Below are 12642 nucleotides of genomic sequence, written 5' to 3'. Positions count from 1 at the left end.
CCGGGTCACTTCTTCAATCCTGAAAAGCGGCCCGCGTCATTATGAGCCGCTTCTGGACGTTAATAGAGCTTCATAGGCGATTCATCAAAGTGTCCAGTACGGCCACCGGGGCGCGCGAATCGGCTGCCCAGCTGTGTACCTGCGGTGAGAGCACCAGAGATGACCCCTCCGCGAAAAAAAAACATCGCTGATACTGATATTAGTCTGCACTTACTAACGCTAGTACAATAGCCAATGGACGCATAACTGGTTTATATTAACTGCCCTCCACAGACACTGACCAATTTGTGATAGCTGATTTCTGACCTTTCACCGCAATAGGATAAATCTGTCATTTTTAGCAGGTCACTAACTCCAGTAGAAATATTTACTAATTGTAATAATGGTTCTTGTTTATATTTTGGCATGTTGGTTATATTTTTAAGTACAATCAAGAATCGCCATTGTTTTTCATACTTCCTTAGCTAGATATTACCACAGAATGTACTTGAAGAACACAGTCACTGACCATGATCAGTGAAGCACTGTAATGCAGAAGCTTAAAGACTTACAGCTAAAATAAATCTTCATTCATCAAGATGTAAATTTTGTGAAATAAAAATACCCAGAATGACATTTAAAGAGCCCCCTGATTTGTTTAGAACTGGTGAAAAGATCCAGGGTTCACCTTGAGTACAACACAAACACAGCCATTACATTCACTCTCCAATAAAAGCGGCGAGATGTCTACAGATGTCTTCTGAGATTCTATACATAATGCTGATTATGGTAAAATAAGTTCTACCCTGTGTCAGTGTGGGTTTCCACCGGGTGCTCTGATTTCCTCCCACAGTCCAAAAACACACATTGGTAGGTGGATTGGCGACTCAAAAGTGTCCATAGGTGTGAATGTGTGAGTGTGTGTCAACCTGTGAAGGATTGGCGCCCCCTCCAGGGTGTTGTTCCTCCCTTGTACCCAGTGATTCCGGGTAGACTCTGGACCCACTGTGACCCTGAATTGGATAAGCAGTTACAGACAATGAATGAATGAATGGTAAAATAAGTGAACCCAAAAAAGCATGGGGTTATACTGCATATACTGCTTATCTCTGCAGACCATAGAACTATGACACTTCCATAACCATGTTGTAACCGCTGTCAGAGAGGCATTGATATGTATCAGACATTTGGATCCAATCAAAATCAGTGTATGCCTATAGATCAGTTGTTTTAATCTTCACTCTGAATAGAGTTTACATCAAACCACTATGAATACATTTACATCTTACCCATTTAGTTCTGCAGAACTTTTGAAGAAGTGGTGGAATTCCCCTTCAGATTTGCTTACAGTCCGTCTGAGGACAGTGACATCTGAAATGCATGAATATTCTAAAGAATGAAAAGGAAGAAAACAAGGCTAAATACACAATGAAATGGCAGTATATAAAATAGATATGAGTTTTTATGAGAGATCCTACAGGCCTCTGTGGAGTGGGGCCTCTGTGTAATGGTTTATGTAAGTGTGCACACACGGTACACATTTGTAACGTGTCCTGTGTGTGTATATATTGTGCACTGTGTGGGTGTGGGTGTGTGTGCGCGTGTGGGTGTGTGTGTCTGCCTCTCCAGTAAACCGAGCCGTAGAGACGCTGACTACAGGGGAATCTCATCAGCAGTGCAGCTCAGACGCCAAAGAGCACACAGGCTCTTCCTCTCCCTCTCTCGTTTTCCATCCCTGTCTCTTCCTCTCTTTTCTCTGTCTTCTCTCCAAGTGCACCTTGGTCTGTCTCTGCAAGAGAGGATTGCACAGTGTACCATTGCGTAACACTGTTAATACACTTAACTACATATACGTACATTCATATTCATATTAAGGCTATATTTCAATGCACTGTTTAGAAACGGAATCTAAGACACATTTTATACATAGGAACTGAATCTGTCTATACAAACAGAAGCAGAGGGTATAGTCCAGCTGGAATTTGTTATATATATGAATATGAACACACACACATACACACACTACATTGTATTCAAGCTGAAGCCACATTGCATGCACACATGTGCCTGCATATACACCCACACTGGCCATTCTGACTCAGCAGAATTGAGTGTGTGTATGGGCGGGTTTCTATGCTGAATCTGAGCTCACAGGTGGGACACAGCATTGACTGAACAGTAAAAGGCAATGTCTAAATCGCCATCCTGGCTTTCAGCTTGGTCTGTGTGAGCAAAACCCACAAACACTTATAAACCCTCTCAGTAACACACACACACACACAAATAAGCGTAGGCCCATAATCATTCAGTCTGTCAATGCATGCACAAAAGAGCAATGGTAAACAGCAGTGTCAGTGATAATTCCCATAACCACAGAGCTCCTGCGTTTTTCCCAACAAAGAAAACATATGCAGCATCTGCTCCACAAGGGCACTGATGCACTTTTAAATCCATTCATTCAAAGAGGAAATAAAATTCTTCATGCTCAGCTGAGCCCTGAGGCTTGTGTTAGTTTTAAACTAAGACAACGTCCATTATGTCAACAAATTATGTGGAAGTCAGAGACCACCCTTCACTGATTTACGGCTAGTCAACAAGGGCACTAGGTCCTAGCCTTTCATTTTGTCAGCAGTCAGTTCACTTCCAGATAAGTCAAAGTAAATAAGTGTAAGAACAGGAGTTTCTTAAACTAGAGATTATAGATTATTCTAAAGGTTTGTGATGAACAAAATATGACTACGATCAACAGTCAGGAGATGGTATGTGCAAGCAATAAAGAGTTCACCTTTGAGAGATCAGGGATGATCTGGCCCCACTGACACTTCAGATCTGAATAAACTGATGTTTCTGCCCATCCTTCCGCCGAGAGAGGACTACTCAACACGGTGGGTCTGAAAGGATGTGTAGCATTGGAAAAGCTGTTACTGAAAACAGGAAATGAAACAGTATTAGCAGACCAAAGAATACAGATGCTTAGTTGTTCATATTCTTTCCTGTTTCTAATTTTCATTCCCTTTCTGAAACAGACAAATAAATATGAATTTTATATTTTAACCTGTAAATACTCTGTATAACAGACATTGTAGAATATTGCAATTTCATTCATCAGGTACTGTTCTTTCAGTTGGCTAATCCTCATTTCTTTTAATCCAAAACCCAGCAATACAGTGCTGCGATACACTAATGATTAATGATTCACAACAGCCACAAAATACATGTAGATTACAGACAGCTTCTGCATGTGCAGCGGTGTGGTTTACTGTTATCAGCACTGAAGATGGGTACACAGAGTCAGAGTCTTTCCAGTGAAGATCACTCTCACTGCAGTGTTCCACACAGACACTGAAGCAGAAGAGGATGGACTACAGCGCCAACACATATCTGAGACCACTGTATCCACCCGTTTGACTGACAGCCTACATCTTTCCAAGCACTTTAACTGGACCATTCATACAGAAGGGAACAGACTGAGGTGAATGTACCGCTGGACCTGAAAATATTAAAAATAAAACTAAATAATTTATAAATGGGTTAAATATATCTGAATAAATTGTTTTATTCTTATCTTTAATGTGCTCTTTCTCTCTCTCTCTCTCTCTCTCACACACACACACACACACACACACACACACACATTATTGCAGGACCTTTATTCATTCATTTGATGAAAACATATCCAACAAGTCAGTTTAGCCCTGACCCTAATCATTTTAAAACATGAATTCAGCTGGAAATATAATGATTTTCGTTCTGGGGATATGCTTTCTCGAAGGAAAGCGGTTCCCACGGTGTGAGTGTGAAAAAAAGTTTTGGTGGAGATCTATTCCTGATACACACGCGTAATAAGTACTTATTGGGCCATTAACCACTAAAATAAACACGGGGTTTCAGTGTACTTCTTTAGTCTTACACAAAACTGCGCAGCTAAAAGGGTGTCTTCACAAATCATGACACCAGAGCCGGGGCGCGCGCTGTGTGAGGGGAAGTGTGTGGGTGTGTGGAGTGGATGGGTGCTAATTGTGTGTGATGTACACACTTTCACCTGAAGCCGGGCGACATTAAAAGACCTACGTTGTAGTTCCAGATCAGCACGAGACAAATAAACCAGAGCAGTCCCTGTGTCTGTGTGGGTTTCCTCTGGGTCCGGTTTCCTCCCACAGTCCATAGACACATGTTGAGGCGGACCGGTTGCTCAAAATTCTCCGTAGGTGCGACTGTGTGAGTGACTGTGAGGGACTGGTGCCACGGGTGTGTTCCCAGTGACGATCCTGAACAGTATAGAGCGGTTACAGGAAATTAATGAATGAGTGCGACACAGACACACACACACACACACACACACACACACAAACACACACACAAACAGTCAGAGTGAGCGTGCGGGCAATTCACTTCCACACAACGGTCACTTTTAGCTTTTTAATTATTATTATTTTTTTACATTTACGTTTAAAACGTTTAATAAAATAAAAGACAAAATTTGACATTTTCTGTGTAAATAATAACTATAATAAAATATTAATAATAAGCTATTATTATTGTAATAAAAATTATTATTATTATATTATTCCCATCATCGTTATTATTGTTACATGTATTTTTATTATTTAAGAAAATTCTATTTCCAATAATTAGATACGCGAACACATCATTTATTGTATTTATTATATTATTATTATTAATATTAGTAGTAGTATTAATAGTATTTTATATTATTGTTATTAATAGTGTTGTTATTAAATTATTATTGTTGTTGTTGTGATTATCGTTATTGTTATTAATATTGGCTCGTACGCTCTAATGTTAATTTGATATTTAAAATCTATGAAAAAATACTAGAAACTTTGAACCATTTTTGCATAAAGAATCATTCATGTTCGTCCTGAAAGTGAATGAAATCGAGGAGCGAGTGTCAGATATTATTATTGATATTTACCATCATAATTTGTATTTACGTTTTTGTTGTTTGTTATTAGTGCTACAATAATAAGACCTTATATAAGATTAGGTAGACGTGCAGACTCTAATAACCCTCAGCGTGTTTGTTTATTCTGATAATAATAAAGGCTAGGAGCCCATTATTATTGCTGCTGTTTCGCTGCTGTTTGACTGCATTCAGCTCGACTCTGCTGTAGCTGTGGTGGTGAAATGAGAGAAATCTCAGTGGAGTGAGAGTGCGGAAGTCAGAGCGCAGACAAACGGATGGAACATAGATGGAGCGCGAGACGCCGTTTGCCAGAACTTTTTATTAAACATTATGAAAACAAGAGTCTTGAACAACATTCCAGTCAGAAACATTTCCGTTTAGACGTATGGACACGTTTATGGACATTAAATGTTTCTCGAATAAATATATAGAAATCGTATGTACAGTATTTTTACACATCCAGCACATCTGCCTCTCACAGGAGCCTCCTTCAAATGTGCCCGGATCCCAGCATCACAGAGCCACTGCAGTTAGCGCTCGGTGGGGAACATGGGGGGGGGGGATCTCCACTGCCCGTTTCCACTGAAACCCAAAGGCAGTAGAACTCGAGGCGTGGACACCGAGACCACGAGAAAAGCCAGAACGACCCGCTTTGTGACTCTTATTGTGGCAAATGTGGTCGTTAAATTTCAGCTGATGAGGATCTGAGGGAAGAGCACTGGAGTCTTCATCAGCTGCTGAGACCGTACTGGTGGTATATTATTGTTTATTCGGGTTCGGGGTCGTTTCTATTGCACATTCTCCTTATAGTGCTGCACCAGAGTCAGCCGATCAGCACACCATCCTGCAGTTATTGACCGCGAGCCACAGCTTTGACAGTGGACAGCTGCAGGACAATTAGCTCCACAGGTCGATTCAGTTTACACTCACACACTTCAGAATGCACCACACACAGCTTAGTCCCGATCAACTTCAGTTCTCTCTCCGTCAGCTGTGAGTGTTACAGTGCTCCCAGTCAGTCTGCAGAGTCTCGTGTGATATGGAACATGGCTGTGCTGCAAAACCATTACAATGTTAAAGATGCGACTAACATCACCCCTACCCCCTTCAAAAAACGAGAATTCTTCTATTCGTTTGGTATTCGATTAAAGCACAAAATAAATTAACATATTCCGAGCTCGTTAATTGCTTTTGAGTAATTAGATGCATAGAATATAGCAGCGACTGACGTCCTAGTCCCAGATGAAGTGCCATTCAACCAATACAAATCAGTTTGGACTGGTTTCCCCCCCATCGACATAGTGCAGTAGGCTTCTCTTTTATATTGTACATTTATGGATAGGAAGAGAATATCGTTGACCATTTGCATGCTTTTACATACAAACATTGCATTAAGACGTTTTAAATAAACAAGCAAACAAACGGAGAGTACGAGAGAGAGAAGACTTTAAAAAAAGTAATGTAAATGAGCACACTAAACCCATCTCTACATATTTACATGTGAGAATAAATAAATCAAAGCTGGCTCAGTTCCATCGTGTGTCCTTATAATTGTGTTTGATTGACCGTTAATAGAAAAAACCCACTATCCTAATACATTGTCTCTGATCGAGTTCTGTCCTTCTTCTGTTCCAGTTCCTCGCAGCTGAGGAGGCCAGTCATACACAAACATACACACATTTGTTTTACATTTTCACTACAGTGGGTTGTAGTAGAGGTAAAGGAGTGGGAAGAGGTTGAAGGTCTGGGGTGTATTTCTGGGTCATGCTTTTCATCCATGTATTTATGTTGGGTTTGAAGCACCGTACATGTCCCGCATGCAGGGTCGAGGGCGCAATGCTGAATGCAGACACACTCACACACACACACGCACTCACACACACGCACTCACACAGGGGGATGTGGAGAAAGACAACCACGTATTGCTATTTCCCTTTTCCGGTCGCATGATATTTTGTTTTCTTATTTATTTCGTTCAGGGAAAAATAGTCTAATAATAATAATAATAATAATAATAATAATAATAATAATAAATTTGCAGATGCGTTCGGTTTAATCACAATTGTATGACTCGTCTGGCTGAGTGGAGTTCAAATGAAATTCAGTCTCAAACTGAGGGGGCTCTAGGGGTTTTATAAGACTCTGCACTAACAATAAAAATAAGGAAGAAATAAATGCCGGTCAATAATGAAATACCCGTAAATCAGGCCGAGGATAAAGTAAAGAACTGAAGGAAAAAAGTTCCAGTGGTAGTCTCTGAAGTGTGCGGCGCTGAAACCCCTCTAACAACACCCTGGAGAAACATGGCGCTGTGCGGAAACAAGCAGCGGAACTGGATAGATTGCCTTCCGGTAAACAGTTAAAAACGCCTTAATTCGAAGTATTTATCTGAACTGAAGGAGACAGTTTACACATTCACCTGTTGATCCATGAAGCGGTTTCTGAGGCTGAAGTGAGAACTCGTCTCAGTGAGATACGGCGCCCGACCCAAGTTTTGAACAGGAGATATCTCTTAACTCAGAGATACAAGATTGTGGTCTCATTGGCTGCCGTAAAATTCCTGCTGATTGATTGGTGATGTCTGGCTGGAGAAGTTTGATTGGCGGTGATTTGTTTTGGAGTTGTTTGACTGAAATGTTTGTTTCGGAGTGATTTGTTTGGCAAAGAATTGCCATGTGTTTTTTGTTTGGAGTTGTTTCATTGGTTATGCATAATTAGAAATGTTGGTTTAGAGATGATTTGATTGCTGATTGAAACACTGAAAGAGATTTCTTGTAGGTGTTTGTTTAGAACGGAATCAACTGCTTTATGGTGTTTATTAGAAATGTATGTTCAGAGCTGATTTGATTGGTGATGTCTTATTGGTGTTTAATTAAAGATTTGTGTTTGGAGGTGAATTGTTTGGTGGTGTCTGATTGGAGATGTTTGTTAATCAGACACCTGATTAAAGGTGCCTAGTCGGATGTTTGTTCAGAGGTGATATGTGTTGGTGATCCCTGGTTGAAGTTCACAGCTTGTCTAAGAGCGAGCTTTGTTAACTATGTTAAGACTTGTTAAAGAGTCTCTGACAGTAATAGTTTAAAACAGTCAAGCAGTGTGCGCGATCACTTGGACGTGCCCGCGCCGTTCACTGCGGAGTGGGACTGAGTCTGAAATGAAGAGCACGGACTGCAGAGACACAAACTCAAGTTTAAAAAATGCACATTGATGATGATGGTGGTGATGTAGAAGCTCTCGGGAGGAAGTAGGAGTCTGAGACACAGCGCGCGCTCACATGAAGAACTCGGCTTTGCCGTGATTGCCGCCGGTGCCTGTGCCCGTGCCCGCGCTCCCGTTACTGGCGCCTCCTGCTCCTCCGCCGCCGGCGGGACCGAAGCTTCGGCTCGCTAGCTTCTCGTACTTCTCCTTGTAGAGGTCTCTCTCCTTGGCGAGGCGCGCGATGTCCTGCTGCAGCTGCTGCACCTGGTTCTGCAGCGAGCACTTCTCCGTCTCCAGCAGGTGGCGCTGCTGCACGCGCTTGTAACGGCACGACTGCGCGTAGCCGCGGTTCTTCAGCGTGCGGCGCTTCTGCTTCAGCCGGATCACCTCCTCCTTGCTGAATCCGCGCAGCTGCCGGTTCAGCTCGCGCACCGTCATGCTCACGAGCTGCTCGTCCGAGAAGCGCTCCTCCAGGCGCGTGTGCGGGTGGTGGTGGTGATGCCCGTGGTGGTGCGCGTGGTGGTGATGCGGGTGGTGGTGGTGATGGTGGCCCGCGCCCGTGCTCAGGTCCTCGCCTGCGTACTGCTGCGCGCGGAAGCCCGCGCTCTCGTAGGCCTGGTGCGCGTGGTGGTGGTGATGGTGGTGATGGTGGTGGTTGCCGATGAGCGCCTCCACCGCGTCCTCCGGCGTCAGGTTCAGCGCCTCCGGGCTCACGTGGTGCTGATAGCTGGGGATCCAGTACAGGTCCTCCAGCTGCGCCGTCTTCCCGCCAGATGCGCCCTGGTGCCAGAAGCGAGGGAGGAAACTCAGTTACTTTTACTCAAATAGGCCATGTGCTTTGAGTCCTGACAGGATGTGTTCTTTTCTGTGAATTTGCACATCGAAATACTTTTACCACACTCTCAGAATGGGCTGGTACTCCTCAGGTTACTGCGAAGCCAAATGCACATCTGCAGGACCCTTTAATCACATTCTAAATATGGCAGCTGGATTGCTCTTGAGTGTTCCTCAGTCTATATAGAACCGGTAACACTCAAAGAATCATCTGAATGCACAGTATTAAAATACATCACATACATATCGGGTGCCACATCCTCAGTCATTACTCGGCCTGGTTAAGAGTCCCATCACAGCAGTTCTAATCTAAACCCCTATTGTAAAGTCATGAAAAGACCTTCATATTCATATTTGTACACGGCGCCCGTTCTTTTACAAACCAAAGAAGCACGTTTTGAGTCCTGTAAAGAAGCGGTTTGCTAACAGTGTCTGGAACTTGCAGCATCACACTGCATTGCATATAAATAATTTTGATTTGCTTTAATTACATGCACAGTCCTAAGTCCCGTAGACGTTTACATTCCTGATATAAAAAGCTACAAATACAGGTCAGGGGATGTAATAAAATAGTTATTACATTTAAACCGTTATTTACCTCGTGGGACAAAATACACCTGTACAATTAGTTTTTTTTAGAGAGCAAAGAAATAGTTTATATTTTACTCTAAATTCTTAAGACACGTTTGTGTTTAATTCAATTTTTTGTTTTGTTTTGTTTTTTTTTCGGTGGCAGAGTTTGTTCTGCTTTAATTCCGCATTTTAATTTAGAATACGTTAAATAAGTTAGTTATATATAAAGATTAGAGGTAAACAGATGCTGGATGTGTTAATAAGCGCTACTGCAGCTCTGTGAGTCTCTAAGTAGTTTTTAAAAAGAGTTTTAAAGTGTCACTGGCTTGGAACCACCTTAACGTGCATCTTTTAAGTGCCTTAAGTCCCTGCAGTTGTAGCTTTTTATTTTTATTTTTGTAGTTTTATTTTACTTTCCTATTTAACACCCACTCAGTTATGACAATGTACGAATACCACCCTTACTCCGGAATAGGTATAACCTCCGACTCATATTAAGAACATCTTTAAAAACAAACGTGCACCTTTACTGGTAACACCAATGGTTTTTCTTGGTGGACTCTGTGTGAATGTAATATAACTTTATTGCACCCAGGTCAGAGTGCATTTACTGTGTGGGTGTCAGTGGCTGTACCCACCTCTGGCTGGTTGTTGTTGCCGTTGTTGTTGTTGCTGTTGGCGGTGCTGCCGTTGGTGTTGGCCGGACCGTTGTTGAGGCTGTGTGGCGGCTGGGAGCCTGGGCTCGGGGCGCAGAAGCTGGGGGACGAAGGCACGGAGGAGCAGGGCGTGCTAATGGGCGTGGAAGACAGCGAGCCCGGCGGCAGGCGGTGACAGTATCGCTCGGATTCGGGCGGCTCCTTCTTCACCTCGAACTTCATCAGGTCGAAGTCGTTGACGTACTCGATGGCGAGCGGGCTGTTGGGCAGCTCGCCGGCGCTCATGGCGAGGTCCGTGGCCATGCCAGCGTCAGCGGCAGTCCATGCGATGCACTGAAGCAAAAGGGGGAGGGAGCTGGTGCTAGCAGTGTTGCACCGAGACGGCAGTCCTTCTGTGGTCAGGGTGACGGGTTTTAAGGTTGGGTGTCTGTTTAAAACATGTGTACAAGTCTGAGTAGTACTTACAACGGCTGGAAGTAATGGTGCTGGTACTTCAGCCAGACCGCAGTCTTTCTCTGGTTCTCTGATAGGTCGTATGCGTCAGTTTAGTACGAAAAGGGACACCCAAGTCTGATTAGTCCTTATAACAGACCAGTGTTACTGGTGCTAGGGCTGCAGGAGTAGCACCAAGAACTGAAGACCTTCTCTGAGGTCAGCTTAGCACAGAAGGGGCACCACGGTCTTATTAGTCCTAAAAACAGCTTCTATTTAGAGGTGGAAGTGCTGATGATGGAGTGGTAGGAGTGTGCAGTGGGTAAAGCCCACGTGTGCCTGAACTTATCCACCTCACAACTTTCTCCTTTAATATCACCAGAAACCTGAAACTTCAGGAGCACTGACCTGGTGTCCTCGCTTCCCACCTCACAGGCCTTCTGGAGATACGTCCTCTTTGTGGAAAAAACAAACAAACAAAAAAAACAAAAAATAAATAAAACACAAGTATGTGTTTTGGCTCTTGATATCCTGACTCGTCGCTGAAATGTTTTAGTCCTTGAACAAAAACTGACAACAAGAAATGTGTAGTTTCATCTGGACTGGAGGCCAGAAAATTCGTCCCTCAACTTCACTGGAAACCAGCCTTTAGCAGACTTCACCGCTCAAGTCCGGTGGAATGATTACACGCTTCAGAAACATAGCAAAAATAAAAATAACAACAACAACAACAATCACAGTAAATTCCAGCGGTGGGACACCCCAGAAAAGCTATCAGCAGATATCCCGAGGTACCTGCGTCTCTTCTCTCCTTTCACTTTGGTGGGTTTAGGATCCCTGATTACACTTTTCTCTTTGCTTTCCTCTTTCTCCTACTTTTATTTTGCCTCTTTCAGGGTCTGTGCTCTGAACCCCACCGCTACTCTGTCCTCTGAAGAACTGGCGAGATAAGACAGCGCACCGTTCTATATATACACGCCGAGTTCACGGTGGACCAATAGGAAGCGCCGTCAGGCTTCAATTTGCATATTCTTGTAGTAACCTCCCGCTATAGGAGGAACCAGTGCGAGCGCGCGGCGGCTGTTTTGGCGCGGTTTTTCCTTTTTCCTTTTTCCCGCCCGTATTCAGACAAAGCCCCGCCTCCTGCTCAGCGATTGGCTCTGAGCTCACACACACAGGTTCATGGAGCACTCACAGCGCGGGGGCGGGACTTATCTCAGCAGGCTTTGGTGGAATATAGGTGGGCAAAAAAGATGACAGAGGGATTAGAAGCTCAGTCTCGCCCCCTAGCGGCAAAGTAAGAAAATAGAAAACGAAGTTGTCCCTCAGGGAAGAGAATAGTTTAATCTGAAACTCTCTTTTACTAACGGCTGTATCTTTTAATGGTTAGTGATTTTAACATTACCATAAACGCTACATCTGACCTTAGTATTTGGTGATATACGGCCTTTATGATTATCAGTTTGGGAGCATGTCCCATTCAGACCAGCTTTCCACTTAAATACATTTTAAAATTTAATTTCATTACCCAAAGACAAGAATGAATGCATTTGTTTACCTACTAAGAGCACAGCCGTGGGCTAAACAGACGAAATTGGAACGAAGAGTTTATTGTCTTAATACATTCTTAATGCAGTTTTAAATTAATTAAATAATGTGAGAATAATTTACACAAGTATACTATTTTAGCGAAGGTGCCTGGTGCAACTATAACTAGTAAACGAAAATAACTAGTAAACGATAGGCAAGTTATAACTCAATAAACCAGGGTCTGACTTACGGAAAACATTTAAAAGAAAAAAAGGCACAAGCAGGAAAATACGTGTACAGAATAATCGCGTAATAGCAAATAATCTTAAAGCCTCATGAAAGGTAGGTTAAATAGATGGTCGCCTGGATTAACAGGGCGCTATTATAGTGAGTTGATAAAAGGGATGAAGGCGTTTTCCGGGTGTAATTTGTTCTAAACTAGAGTTATGTGTTTAATGTTAAAGAGCAGGCGGTTAAGGACAGTCTCAGTATTGACGACGCGCTGATTCCTGC

The 12642-nt window shown here is 43.0% G+C and overlaps 1 protein-coding gene across 5 annotated transcripts; it reads right to left on the bottom strand.

Moving 5' to 3' along the window:
• Positions 1–1644: 1644 nt before the first annotated feature.
• On the bottom strand, positions 1645–11183 carry mafaa (MAF bZIP transcription factor Aa). 5 transcript variants are annotated; one of them, XR_010801914.1, is made up of 4 exons: positions 10150–11183; positions 7326–8884; positions 2765–2903; positions 1645–1768 (listed from the first exon to the last, which is right to left on the bottom strand). XR_010801914.1 is itself a non-coding variant. In XM_066664906.1 (2 exons), the coding sequence occupies exons 1-2, from the start codon at positions 10468–10470 to the stop codon at positions 8177–8179; spliced, it is 1038 nt and encodes a 345-aa protein (XP_066521003.1). In that variant the 5' UTR covers positions 10471–11183; the 3' UTR covers positions 5275–8176. The 5 variants fall into 5 exon arrangements, 4 of the variants coding, with proteins under 4 accessions (XP_066521003.1, XP_066521002.1, XP_066521004.1 ...); XM_066664906.1 differs by lacking the exons at positions 1645–1768; positions 2765–2903 and having other exon boundaries at positions 5275–8884; positions 10141–11183; XM_066664905.1 differs by lacking the exons at positions 1645–1768; positions 2765–2903 and having other exon boundaries at positions 5275–8884.
• Between the last annotated feature and the right edge of the window lie 1459 nt (positions 11184–12642).

Source organism: Hoplias malabaricus, chromosome 3 (genome assembly GCF_029633855.1).
Source record: "Hoplias malabaricus isolate fHopMal1 chromosome 3, fHopMal1.hap1, whole genome shotgun sequence".
Classification (NCBI taxonomy): Eukaryota; Metazoa; Chordata; class Actinopteri; order Characiformes; family Erythrinidae; genus Hoplias; species Hoplias malabaricus.
This window is presented reverse-complemented; position numbering and strand designations above follow the sequence as displayed.

Coding starts and splice junctions, on each gene's coding strand:
- mafaa (XM_066664906.1), bottom strand. CDS start 10,470: ATGGCCACGGACCTCGCCATGAGCGCCGGCGAGCTGCCCAACAGCCCG. Junction 8,885..10,140: donor ACCAGCCAGAGGTGGGTACA/GCCACTGACACC, acceptor TTCTGGCACCAG/GGCGCATCTGGCGGGAAGAC.